The sequence below is a fragment of the Bemisia tabaci genome, chromosome 1, assembly GCF_918797505.1.
Source record: "Bemisia tabaci chromosome 1, PGI_BMITA_v3".
NCBI classification, from domain to species: domain Eukaryota; kingdom Metazoa; phylum Arthropoda; class Insecta; order Hemiptera; family Aleyrodidae; genus Bemisia; species Bemisia tabaci.
The window spans coordinates 36,544,481-36,559,216 of record NC_092793.1 but is presented as its reverse complement, the minus strand read 5'-3'; the positions used below and the strand labels follow the sequence as shown (position 1 = coordinate 36,559,216).

General features: G+C 38.7%; 1 protein-coding gene across 1 annotated transcript in view; it reads right to left on the bottom strand.

Moving 5' to 3' along the window:
• Nucleotides 1-14,736, bottom strand: part of LOC109038378 (atrial natriuretic peptide receptor 1) — a 405,535-nt gene that overhangs the window by 250,748 nt on the left and 140,051 nt on the right. The window contains exon 4 of the mRNA XM_072306602.1: nucleotides 5,899-6,055. Within this exon, the coding sequence (XP_072162703.1) occupies nucleotides 5,899-6,055 (157 nt within the window). The remainder of the gene's footprint in view (nucleotides 1-5,898; nucleotides 6,056-14,736) is intronic.

Genomic DNA, 14,736 nt, shown 5'->3' with positions numbered 1-14,736 from the left:
TTTTTCACCGTATTTTTGCAACATTCCCATTATGTTGCTAAAACACATTGCAGACACATTGCCAATTACGTTCATGCAAGCTGACAAAATTACACGTTGTGGCAACGTTACCACAATGTTGCCCGAATACGTAAATGGCGAAATTGCAACGTTTTGGCAACGTTGCCACAACGTAATTTTGCCGGGCGGGTAACGTTTGTTCAATGGTCATATCAGACCAAATGCCGGACCAAAATTTATTGGAGCGTCGTATGGTGAACTTTCCTTCGGTAGTGAAAGTTTCATATTCAGCGCTCGACATTTTGGTTTTTAAACTGTGCATTTCCTGTAAATATATCAAGCATGCTTTGGTGTATAGAAAGTGGCCACTAGCATAGAAGTAAGGAAGCATTTGCTTGATAGTCTCCAGATGTAAATGCCAGTCACCCATTCTCTCAGCCTGAATAAATTTTTTAACGAGTGAAATCATTTTGAAATAAGATACCCACAGCTTAGCAGTCTGACCTCGTTGTTCAAGCTCCTGGAGATGACTCTCAAATTTTTCTTCAAATTGAATAAAATTACCATCCCCCGCAACATCATAAATGGAATTTGTTTTCAAACTCGAAAAAAGACTCTTTAGATCCTTTTCAAGTTCACCAGGAAGCTGCATGCTATCAAAAATAATTTTCGCAATTGCAAGATATGCCAATGAGTGCGCTCTCACCGCTCGAGAATATGCATGCCCTCCCATTATTTTTTCTGTAGAATTAAGGGCATAAACAGTGTGAAATAAATCTTTCAAACCACTGCCATTCATTATGAATCCCACGGAACCCATAAATGACATCAAGAGGTGAAAACCACCTAATCTGACAACTATATTCGAAAGCCGGGGATCTCCACAGGAATTGTGGAGAATGTCAAGGGCTTTCGTATATAATGGTTGGTCAAAAGTAATAAAGCAAGTTTCTTGATGCAATTCTTTTGCCTTTTGAGATGCCGTGGTTAGCGCAGTGTAAAATAGTATCATAATTTGTAGGTGGTGAATTGATGGCAAATATGAAATGAAAGATGTTTCAATTGGAAGCTCTGCTGTCGATCGCTCCATAAAACCACCCCAACCGGGCACTTCATCAGGATTTCTTGTTTTACCAAACAGCCAAAGCAAATCAAAAGATGATGGCATAATTTTTCCTTCAAAAACTTTCCTGTAGTCCAGGTCTTCGATTTTAATCTTTGCACTCTTCTCTGGGTCTCTTTTCTCAAACGACTGTAATTTAATTGTGCCGAATTTTCCGAGGAGGTCTGCAGATGGTTTTTTCAGTACACGTGCGATAGGTTGATCAGAAGTTACTGCATTCGCGGGAGAAATACAGTGAATACCTCCCATTGCATGAAACGTGTTATGTCCATCTATCGTTTGCGTATTAAAATCAGCATTATCAAAAATAAATTGCGAAAAAGAGGAGTCGATGCTTAGCGGTGATCGCATTATGGCTGATGCTTCAAAAAGTTGGGCCTGATATTGTAAGAAGCACAAAATCCTAAGGAACTAATTACTCGAATTAAGCCGCGAGAGGGGAATTTTTTGTAAAGAAATGACGAAACACCGATTTGCAATGGCGACAGGAATGACTTAGGTCTTGCTGCACTGATGATGCAGTGCGACAGAGCAGTAATTTTTTTATCCCATCCATCTGTGTTGCCTTTTTTCCCTTTTAGAATTATTTCATTCAAAAGCAATTTCAGCGTCTCGGGAATATCCGAATCAACTCCACCGAGAAAATTGTCGGCGGCGGGATAATTTTCAATGTCGTAAACTTTTGACCGAATATCAGTTAAAATAATTTTTGAGGCTGCTTTTACTACGCGAGTCCGCTCTTCAGTTGAGTTCATTGTCTCGTTTCTTAGCATACCAAGACTCACTCAAAATTTTATCAGCAGCTGTTCGAAAAGAAACAATAGGGGGAAGATTTTTATAATTGGAAATTACTACATCATTTCCATACTTATCCTCTAAATGCATTTTAATCGTTCTCCAATCTGGAATATGGTTTCCTTTAATTATTTCTATCAACTGAGTCATTGAAAACTGACATTCATCACTAGTTTCTTTGATGTAGTCAAAAACATATTGCATTGCCCTGGTAAAAATGGCAAGTGCTCAGATCAGTAGCACTTGCCTTTGGAACAGACCTAAGCACTGATGTCAGTGCTGCCGGGCGCTGATCTGCTACCTCAGTGTTAGGTCTGTTCCAAAGGCAAGTGCCTCTGATGTAAGTGGCACTGACCTAAGTGTCTCAGACGTAAGCGGAGTGGAAACTCCCAGAAATACTGTACAGGCAAAAATTTCGTTAATTACCGATTTGCCAGGTACGTTAAGTCACTATTTGACGATCAGGGAGGGCTGCTGTGAGTTTTCAATCCCAAGCAAGTATCACAATCTTCAGGGGACATCGCTCGTTCCCATGCGGTCTCCAATCTAAGTACTAACTACGCCCGACGTAACTTAACTTCGGTGATCGTCCTAGCGATTGAACCACTACACTACCTGCGCGTGTACGTGTTAGGGGCGTAATTTTACCATTTCAGGGCCCCCATTGGGGTAATTTTGCCAGCAAATGATGATTTTGTCTTTGAATGTGAATCCGATACTTAATTTTTCTATTATTCTTTTTTAATCAATCAACATGTAAATGAAGTTTTGTAAGTTACGTTTCTTTGAAAAAAAAAATGGATCGCACTAAAATTCAAAATTAAAGCTAATGATGCAAAAAAAAATAATGAAAGTTGAAATTATACAAAAAATATAAATTAGCAGATACAAAAATTGAAAGTAAAGGAGTAAAAAAGTTAGAAAAGAATTGAAAATAAAGTAGGAAAATTTTAAAAAAAATTGAGACTGAAACATTTTAAAAACAGTTAAGACTGAAAAAAATTAAAACCAAATTTAAAACTATTTTTTTTTTATAAAAAAATAATAATGCTTAAATAAATATATCTAAATACATATTTAAGCGGTGATAATATTTTTATCGATCTCATTTTTTGTTGTGTTTTAATTATTTAAGTGCCATCTTAAACGAAGAGGGTAAAACAAATTATTCAAGAGTGTGGCTACTTAAACTAGTTTTCCTTCCCTCTTAGAAAATCCCACCTTCTACAAAATATGCCTCTCTGAAAGATAAAGTTTGTGGTCCCCGTGTCCCGAGGAAATATTCCCCCACGAAAATGAAATAGGGTGGGGGAAGGGGGAGCCATCTCTACTTTTTGGGAGTGAGTGCGGTTCGATTAAGATTGATGTCAGAGACTTACCCTCTGAACCAAGTCCTGACCTCAGTCCCGCTTACCTCAGAGACATCTCTGCACTTAGGTAAGTCTTTCTCCCGACGTCAGTGCCTCTTACCTCAGTGCTGACTTCTTGGGTAAGTGCTTTAACACTTACGTCAGAGAAAACTTTCTTTCTCTCGGGTACAATTTGCGACACGCTTCATGAACGGATACCGACGAAAGCGTTTTTAAAAAACGAAACTTTCCATCTTTCCTCTTATTGCTTGCCTCAAGAAAAAATTGGATTCCTTGTTGTTTTACATTTGTCACAGTGCGTCCATTTTCTAGGGGTTCTTCACAAATAAAACAATTCACCTCCACATTAAAGCCCATAATTCCTTAAATCTTTGAGAAACACCGGTTAAATAAGTTTCTACACACAGAAGTTTATTAATAAAATCGCGAGAGGCAAACGATGAAAGGATCCAGATCATAAAATCATAGACAAAAAAATCAAAAATCAAAAAATCATAAACATAACATAACAGAAAATAATAGACATTTAAATACCAACAAACTTGTTCTAATAATATCATGAGAAAACAACAAGGAGAAAATTCCAGTCGCTGAACTCTATGCGATGAAATCACAGATAATTCAGCAGCTGGCGGATTCGTACGGACGAAATACCAACGATGAACGCGTTAGAAACCCGAAAACGCCTAGCAAACGCTGAAATCAATAACGATGAGAAATTTCCAGTCGCTGAACTCCATGCAAAGAACTCATAGACCATTCAGCAACTGGCGGACTCGTGCGGACGAGAAACCAACGATGAAGTGTACCTATTAGTTGTTGTTATCCATGCAATCAAATTACGGATAAGCTCAACAACCAGACAACGAAAGATTCGCGAGATAGTAACCCGAAAACGCCTAACGAACGCAAGAGTAGGAGAGACAATCTATGCAATGAAATCACGGATTGATCACTCGAGGATGTAGAGAAGCCACAGTTGGTGTCATCAAAACCAAATCATGAAATTACGCAGAGAGATGTACTGGATAAGATTTCAGCGCAATCTGCAGGAATGATAACGCAACAGACGGCTGAAATGTGCCGAGCCAGGTGCACAGATTGAAGATGCAAACAAGCAGCGCAAATAGTATCGGGACATGCATCACCGCTGAACCTGGTTTTCTAAAGAGCTTCCATCGGAGCCACGAAAGAGCAATCACTTACGAATTAAAGGAGTCTGCCAGCGCGCTTAATTTTGCCTTTAGGCAAGATATTTATGCAACCTTCTTATAGGAAATTTAACGAGCTTTCTTTCTGAAACACTAATTTTGTCGTCGGATCAATTTTTGGCGAGTTACAGGCCATAATCGGCAAAAAACCCCGCAATTTTTGCTCATTTTTCAAAGTTTGGCGCCCGCCAGCGCGCTTAATTTTGCCCTTAGGCAAAAAATGTATAGAAACTTTTTTATCGGAAATTTAACGAGCTTTATTTCTGAAAATAACTAATTTTGTCGTCAGATCAATTTTTGGCGAGTTACAGGCCAAAATCCGCAAAAAATGCCGATTTTAGGCCATTTTTGCCAAATTTGGCAACTTTCCGGTCCGAAAAAAATGGCGCAAAGTTGAAATTCGGATTCAGCGTCAAAAATTACATAGGAATCGATGAAAACATTGCTACCCGGGATTTTTGCAGGCTATAGCCCCTTTCATGGCTTATTTGCCTGAGCTACTCCCGCACTTACAGGCATCCTGTAAGAGAAACTGGGATCAAGTGCGGTAGCTTTCATTACTATGTCCAAAGCTCGTGTTTAGGTTTCTCTCCTATACCTATCTCGTTAGTAAACTGAGGGTAGTGGCCTTCAATCACTTTTTACTAATTGTTTTTATCTATCTTACGAAGTTTAAAAGTCACCCAGAATACTGCCGTGATGGCGAAGAGAGCCGTAAGTGCAAAAATGAAGTTCTGAGAAAACGGGCTCAGAAGCTTTTGACCGGAAAATTTTGTTGCAAGAAGCCTCCGTTCTTTGTTAAATTTCCACTAATCGTACGGAAGACTCCTAGAAATCGTATGGATGATTAAAAATCGACTAATTTTATTTCCATTACATAAAAAGGGTATTTTTCATTTTCCTGCTAGGTTATTGTTAGGCAAGGCAGCCGTAAGTGCTATCTTCTGCATGCTTTCGTGGTTGCGTTTTGGACGCACAACAGACACATTTTCAGGTTAGAAATCGGCACATGAGGGCGGCATTCCTCTTGAAAGCACTGTTTTCATTGGCTCTCATGCACCTACGGCCTACGGCTGTCTTGAAAAAACTATAAGTCATTTTTTGTGCACTTACGGCTTTCTCATACGTCTCGTCTTCATTAAATTAGGATGAATTTTGCTGTTTTAGCTGTCTCAGTAATTTCATCTAAAAGAGTTTAGACGAATTTTGAAGAAAACTCGATTTCGAAAATTTTGCACTTACGGCTCTCTTTGCTATCACGGCAGAATAGCTCAGAGGATTTAGTTAACTAAGGAGTTCTACAACCTTGACGACCCTTATAATTGTTATTTAAGTGGATCGACGACAATTCGTTTGCACCCTTTAGAAACTGCTTTAGTGTGAATAAGAATAAACTCACCGACTGTTAGTGAAAATAGATCCGACCGGTCAAGAATCAGGGCGACATGGGTCCATCCAAACTGTTTGAAGATACTCAAAAACACAAGTTTAAGCCGACATTGACAGTACGACATCCGGGTTAATGTTGGATAGTCTGTTTTATCCTTAAATATTCCCTGAAATCAACGATGCACGGCTAAATTTTGAAGCAATTTTCAAAAAATTCCTGACAAAAGCATTCAGATATGGAGAGATTGGTGGATAGATAATACGTATCTTTTTCAACTTAATTATTTTGGGGTATGAAGGCGGAAGGCAAAAAAAATTTACGACATTCATACCGTTAAATTTCCGTGCCTGACCTCAAAAATGTCAACATTTTCACTTCTTAAATGTGATATTTGAAGTAGGTATAAAGTTGTAAAAAATATTGCAATAATTATACCTATAAGGTAGCAATTCTCAGTCAACATTTGGACGATTTTTCCCGATTCCGTCAGGTCAGATCGATAAAAAAAATCTATACTTAATAGCAATGTCATTGCTATTTGTAGCGGTGCCAAATGGTTTTAGGAAAATTGAGGAATTTATCAGTCTACCCTAATTTTTACAACGTTGCAGAATCCATTCGAAAATCCGATCTTGCCGGAATTGACAGGAGTTCATGATTCAATCATCCAGCACCCTTTAAATTCTTCTGTCCGAGGCGGGATTAGAACGCGCAACCTTCGGATTACTGCCGTGCGCCGCCTTTACCGTTTGAGCTAGCCAGGCTACCTGTCGGGTGCCTCACTTTTCACACATTATATAGCTCCGACATGAAACGAAACCCTTACCGGCGCATTTGCATGAAATAAAAAATTCAAAGAATTAAAAGTAACAAATACAGAAACGAAATAAAAGGAGGAAAGAAAGGCATGAAAGAAGTAAAATTAAATTTCCCAGAACTTGGTTAAAAGCATAGACGATATTTATTTTGATTGACTGGAAATTCAAACCTTTTAAAAAAGCATTGAAATTTTTAAGGTTTCAGATTTATCGAGTTTGAGCTATTTCGAGAAGACTAAATTGAGGAAAAATGGTTGTTTCATCAAATTGTTGCGATACATTCCTGCATTCATGCTAAAGATTTGAAAACAATGAAGCGATGTGGGGTAACAGAATAAAATAAACTGCTGAGCGCCGGGCTCGAGACTTAGGCCACATGCCACAAATAAAAAGAAAAAAAGATGAAAATGAACAAGGACACAGAACTTTGGTTTGGCGTGACCAAAATTAACTAAAAAGAGACATTACCGACCCGAACCGATGAAAGATGGGGGGTAATCCTTGCGGATTACCCCCAAAAAGGGAAAAATCGAGAGCAAAAACTTACACGCACATCCAGGTAGCAGCGAGGTCGAGACGAACTGAGAGCACTCTCGACCAACCAGAAAGCAGCACCTATGGCGTCACTTTCTGGGTTCGAGAGTGCTCCCACGGGATTGGCTGCCGGCCTGGAGGGCGCCGAATTGATACATTTTTTTAAATTTAAAGGGGACCATACTACAACAAGTTACGGAAAGGAACACGCGGTAGTTTTTCATCATACTTAATAGCAAGATTATTGCGATAATTTTTGCGCCTTGCAATTAGCAGATTGGCAACAGGTGACACAACCAATAATCGGAATTTATTGCTACATCATAGCAACAATATAGCAATAATTTCCGCGCCTTCAAATGAGGGAGTAGGCAATACGCATGGCAAATATAATATAGCAACATTCCTACGATTTTATGTCCATCTATAGGTATCCTTGCTACTTGGGCATGAATACTTCTAGTGACCAGGAAAATATGCAAAGTAACAGAACCGACACAGTCCAATATACTAAAAGGCCTTAAAAAGGTCTCCTAAGTGGGCCTCCTTAATATGACCCTAAAGAAGGCACCTTAGAAGGGACTCCTGTAAAGTCCCTCAAAAAAGATTCCCTAAGTGGGTCTCCGAAAAACGGCTCCTTTGAAGAAGTACCTAAAAAGGCTCGTGAAAAGGCCCCTTAAAGGGGTCCCTCAAAAGAGCCCTTAAAGGCGTCCTCTATACAAATGACTTACAGAGCCAAGAGGTTAGTGGGTTCTGTTCCTAGGGCATGGACCCTCCCCCCACCATAAACCACAAAAAGGGCTCTTAATATATGTAATACTACGGATCGAAATTCATCATTTAATGGAGCTGGCTTAGAGTTTTCATTCTAAGAAATATATTTTACATACTTTACACTAAAAGAAACTGGACCAATTTTTGGATATGAGTGTATTTATGGATATACTTAAGACGATACCTTTGTAAACTATCTGAAATTTTTACTTTCGCGCTCCCTTTGCGGAAAGAGGCAGTATTATCACCCCCCCCCCCCCTCTCAAAAAAAATTAAATTTCATCATTTGTAGGTGGTTTAAATTACCTGTAATCAGAAAGACCTGTAGTATGGCCCCTCAAAATTTAAAATGTTATCAAATTGGGCGCCCTTCAGGCGGCAACCAATCCCATGAGAGCACTCTCGAACCCAGAAAGTGACGCCATAGGTGCTGCTTTCTGGTTGGTCGAGAGTGCCTCAGTTCGTTTTTGGCTCCTAGTTCGGATGTACAAGTAGGTAGGTCTTTATTGCTCTTGATATTTTTTCCTTTTTAGGGGGTAATCCGCGAGGATTACCCCATTTTATTCATCGGGCGAGTCGGCAATGTTCTTTTTAGTGTAATTTTCGGTCACGCCTATCAAAATTTTGTGTTTCTCGTTCATTTTGTCCCTTCCTCTAGATAGCTTGTGACCTGAGTCTCGTCTAGCCCGGCAGCTCAGCAGTTCCTGTCGTAGCTTCAGATTGGTGCCCAACGTCAAACCCGTGTTCTGTGCACTGTGTTATTTTAAAGTAAACATAAATTTTAATTCAATTTCCTATGTCATTATGTGAATGTGATCGCTGCCTTGTTCTCTTCCAAGGAATCGCGCCCAACGTCAAACCCGTGTTCTGTGCACTGTGTTATTTTAAAGTAAACATACATTTTAATTCAATTTCCTATATCATTATGTGAGTGTGATCGCTGCCTTGTTCTCTTCCAAGGAATCGTCGCCGGAAGCGGCCGCCATCTTGGCGTCCTCCTCAGTATAACTTAAATTTTTGATTTTAGTGCTTTATTTCTCAACAATGTCTATTATTTGTGTCATTGGCTACCAAGAGTGTCTGCTTTGCAGGGTGGGGAAGTTCAATGACTTTAATTTTACACGTATCTAATTTTCACACCCTCATTCTGTCTCGCAGTCACGTAGTGAATCTACCTTACACACGCCTCATCAAATCAACCGAATAATAATCCAATATGAAATTTCACAATAAATCAACCTTAAATATATCTTAACAATTCTTTTTAATTACTCTGAACATATTTTAACATATTGTGATTTGATCTCGATTCCAAATTCTTGGCCTTAAGATCTTGTGTTACGCTAGTGTGCTGATGGCATCAAGGTCCATTTCGGAAGGGTATTAGCCTTTTCCCTAGGGAAAAAAGTCGACGACTATCTCCATCCCAGTCTTGCCCCTTTCCTGGCGATCTACAAAGATGAAGGACGGCAGTTTTTTTTTTCCATGCTTTTTTCTGAAACAAAAATAAAAGCCAGATCATTCGAGTCCATCCGTTTATATTCTCTATCTGGTGGTATTCTTGTTCTGGTTGGAATAACTGGTGGTTTTTCTGTGCATCGCGAGGCTGAATCCAATCCTGTGTCCTGTTTGTCAACATGCACTAATCCAGATGACTTCGCTTCTGTTTCAGTAGCCTTGCTTGGCTTCGTCTGTGGTCTTCGCGTGTGCCTTCCGTGTATCTTCATCAACGTTCCAGGATCATCACATATTAATCTGCGTATCGTATCTAATCTTAAATTTTTACACATCATTCTACCTTGTTTGATATATCTTGTTCACATCTATTCATTGTTATGAGTGGTCCAAATACTCGGTACCAACATCTGCGCAGGTCTACGGTCCTTGAGCGTAGAGGTAGGGGTAGAGGCAGAGGCCGCGGTCGTGGTCGTGGTTTTGTACCTGTCACTGATCCTCCTGTTGGAATAAATGTTCCTAACCAACCGAATAATTTCCCGCTCTTACCTGCGTATCAGCCTCGCCTGTTTATTAATCTCAATGTGCAGGACATGTTCAACTGGAATAAAGATAACAATTCTTCCCACAATCTTGGTAATCCTTCCCATGATCAAGTGCAGATAAATGAGGTTTTCGACTCTGAAGTAGGTCATGGTTTCGAACCTTATCCTCCTCTGCATGTCATGCAGCACAATGTGCATGTTAATCCGGCACCCTCTTCTAGGACTCCCTCGCGCATGAGCCATATTCATTCTGAAGCCCTGCTAAAAAAGAGTGTAATGTTAGCATATTGATAGCAATGTGCTAGTATTAAGTTTTTAAGTATAATACTGAGAAACTTAATGTTAGCAATATGTTGGTACTATACCAGCTCTGGTATATGTGAGAATTAAGTTCGTTAGTGATACACTAAATGATTATATACTAGCCATATGTGTGTTATGTGTTAGCATTAAGTTGGTCAACATTATACTAGTATTACACTCAGCAGTGTAATGCTAACCGTATCCCAAGTAGCATTTTGCAACGAAAAAATTGCAATTTAAATGAAATAAAATTTCCAGATGATTTCAACTTTCTTGCAAGAAAATTGCAATTATTTTACAACATCTGACCCCCTCATTGTAAAAAAGTTGCAATTTTTTTTTTTTGCAAAGAAATTTCAATATTGACGACCTTTAAATTTCAACCCCTAAATTTTCCGGGGAAATTATAATAATTCGAACCCATGCTTACCTAATGTCCTACGACGTTTAGCAGCATAAAATACCGGACGCCCTTGAGTGGGCTTGAACCCGACCCGCGAATGTCATAGCGGAACACTCTTCCACTGTGCTACAGGGAGCAGATGATGTGCTGGGTTGAAATCACGCCTGTTAAGGCTGTTATCGCATGCATTGCGTTAGTGCGTGGCTCAACATTCATCATAGATTTGATTAACGCCGTTTTTCTCAGGCTTCTTTCTTTTGCCTATTATTTATTTTTTTTCGTGTTATTTATTTTTTTCATATTTTTTTTGTCTGATTTTTTTTTTTCGATATCACGTAATAGGTACTCACACTAAATTTACACCGGTGTAAATTACACCACATACTAACTTGAGAACTTAAAAATATTTTCAAAACATATTTTTAAAATATTTTCAAAACTTTCTTAAGGAATATTTTTAACATGCATGTTTACAGGCAATATTTTTGAATTATTTTAAAAATATTTTTTGTAAACATTTTCAAAATATTCCTTTAAAATGTTTTAAAAATATTTTGAAAATATTTTAATTACAATATTGCCGTGAAAATATTTTGATAAAGGTGACAATAATTTCAAAATATGTTGGGCTATATGGGTTAGGTGAGACATTTAAGTCGAAAAAACTTTAAAACAACTAGAGAATTGGATGCCAGGCACATGGCGTGAATTTGTTACAACATGATTGCACCGAAATTGCAGTCTTTATAGTGCCTTGAAAAAGAAGGTTAGGCAACAAGCATAATCTACATTTCTTGCAAACTTATTGCAATAAAATTGCAACTTTTTAAGCGCCTTCAAATGAACGTATAGGCAACAAGCAAAAATTGCAATCAACTCACAATCCATTGCAATGAAATTGCAATCCATGCTACTTGGGATACGAGTTATATGTTCGCATTAAGCTGGTCAGCATTATACTAGTATTATACTCATTAGTGTAATGCCAGCATTACACTAATGAGTGTAGGTATAACTGTGTGATGAGTGTATACCAGTCACGGCCACCAGATGGCGCCGTGCTCTTCAATGTGCGATGCCCGTTTTCTCTGGGCCCAAACCTGTCTCGGATGAATGGTTTTTGTCTCGTTATTCTTCTCACTTGTTAAGGAGTTTATGATTTACTTCTAGAGATTTCACTTTTTTTTAATATTTATATTTGAGAAGTTATAGGAGGTTAAAAGTTGCGCTCTCTTTTTCACAGCTTCATATCCATATACTTGGGCATACCTGAGAAATCTAACTCAGCAACGGTACGATCGGTACCTAAAACAGGGTTGAACTCGGCTGCAAAAGTCTCACCGCGGAATAAGGGTATAATGTGCCCTCGTCCTCTCTTTGTGGCCTCAGCGCCACCCTCGCGAGACCGCCTTTTTAAGACGGTGCATTGTTATTCAGGCTTCAGGCATATGCTAGTTAGTAAAATGCTAGTGCGCACATGATTAGTGAAGTGTCAAGATAATACTGCTGAGTGTAGAATTAGTATAATGCCAAAGTAATGCTAGCATTACACTCGTGAGTGTATAGCTAGTATAATGCTAGCATTATACTCGTGAGTGTATAAACTAGTGTAATGCTAGCATAATGCAATTCTGTGTGCAAATCACATTATACTAGCTATACACTCACGAGTGTAATGCTAGCATTACACTCATTTTTAGCAGGGTTCCCCCAACTGAAAAAGTAATGTCTGACGGAGTAGGCTCTGTGCTCCAGAGTTTGACCAATGAGTTGCGAGAGATGCGGATCTCTTTGCCCTCAATTATTCAAAATAAAGTTGAGCGTCAGATCAGTGAAAATTCGAGTAAAAATAGCATACCTGTTCCACAGAATGTCACTTCACCTGCCCAGTCTTTACGACGCACATCGATGGCTAGTGTAATTTCTCAAGAACCTGCTGGCCGATCAGTTTGCAGTAAGGTTTATCGAAGTTCTCTTAAGTTGAAAGATTTACCATCGTACAATGGCACCTTATACCCTGTACACCCTGTTGAGTTTTTAAAATGTGCAACCACCTTCTAAGAGTCATCCAATGCCCCTGACCATGTGCTTTTAAATGAGATAGTGCAGATTCTGAAAGAAAATGCCCTAACCTGGTACAATGTTTACAGAAGCGAAGCTTGCACTTTTTCTGAGTTCAGCTCTGATTTTTTGGAATTCTATTGGGGACCTTGTTGTTTCTAGTAGGTGAGGGCGAACGAATCGAACAAAAATGACATGAAACTTAGAGAACTTTATTAAAGTCAAAACGAACGTGTTGTAAAAAGGTTCCATAAGAGGGTACATGAACCGAACTAACAAACAACCATGACTCACAAAAATGACGTAGGCATACATGGCGGTGTTGCCATGTCCCTTTGTTAATTTTAGGGCACCACCACTGTCGGTGAAAAGATTGATTGTTACATTGTTTTTAGAAAGTTCTTTGTGGAGCTTTGTTAAAAATAATGCCTCTTTACTGGCATCTGAAACGGCCATATATTCGGCTTCTATGCTCGATAAGGCCACAGTTCTTTGCTTTTTACTGGCCCAAGAAATCGGGGCATCACTGTACTTAAATACGTAGCCCGTGAAGGATTTTCTGTCTAAAAGATTATTGCCCCAGTCTGAGTCAGCATAGCCGACGATGTCTGTGTGACCAGGCTTAAAAACGAGACCAAAATTAATCGTTTCCTTAAGGTAGCGTAATATTCTCTTTGCGGCATTCCAATGCTTTAGTTTGGGATTAGAGTTAAATTGACTTAGATAGCTTACGCTATGCGCTATATCAGGACGTGTGCATACTACAAGGTACATTAATGCACCTATGAGATTACGAAATGGAATATCAGCTTTCAAAAATTCTTCAGAATGGTCAATTGTAATGGATTCATTTGAATGTGGTGAATTTAGAGAATCATTGCAAGGAATAATAGGTTTGTTACCTATGTTTGGAGTGCAATTCCATTGGAGTAGAAATGCCTTTACAATTCAACATGCCAAACCTTTTTAAAATTTTCAGAATGTAGGTTTTTTGATTTACAATAATTTCACCTGAGTTGACATTTCTAAATATATTTAATCCCAGGCAGAATTTAACTGGTCCTAAATCTTTAATGGGAAATTTTTCTTTCAATTGAGCATGCAGAGTAGATTTTTCTTGTTTATCATTAGAAAAGGTAAGAAAATCATCAACATAGATGGCAACAATTGTGATTAGATTTCCATTGATTTTGAAAAATACACATGGTTCATTTATTGATTGAAGATAACCTAATGAGACTAAATAATTCTTGGCTTTTTGATTCCAAACAAGAGAGGTTTGTTTAAGTCCATAAACAGCTTTATTAAGAAGCCAGACTTTTTTAGAGTTACTCTGATCAACAAAACCTTCAGGTTGAGTCATGTATACTTCTTCAGTTGATTCGCCATGCAGAAACGCATTATCAACATCAAGGTGGTCAATTTCAAGATTATGTTCTGCGGCGAAAGCAAACAGATACCTATGGGTTGAGTGTCTAATTACAGGAGAGTATGTTTCAAAGTAATCAACCCCGTGAGTTTGACTGAACCCTTTAGCGACTAACCTAGCCTTGAATTTTTCTACGTTATCATCGCTGTCTCTTTTGATTTTAAAGACCCATTTACTTTGAATGACCTTTTGGTCAGGTGGTTTATCAAGTAGAGTCCATACATTATTTTTAAGGAAAGATTCATACTCCAAGAGCATAGCCTTTTTCCAACTTTCACAATCTTTACTGGATAGTGCTTGTCTTACCGTTGTTGGTTCGTCAAAGCTGAAATTATCAAGACTAAGTGAGTCATCTACACACACAGAACTGGTGCTTGCAAGGTTAAGTACATAATCCGCCAGCCGTTTGGGGATTTCTCGAATTCTGGTAGGAAATCGTCACTCAGAGACTTCTTGGTCTTGTCCTTCAAGTGTGGTTGAGGTCAATGAAACAGAGCTGGATTCACTGTAGTTGTCTTCAGAAGA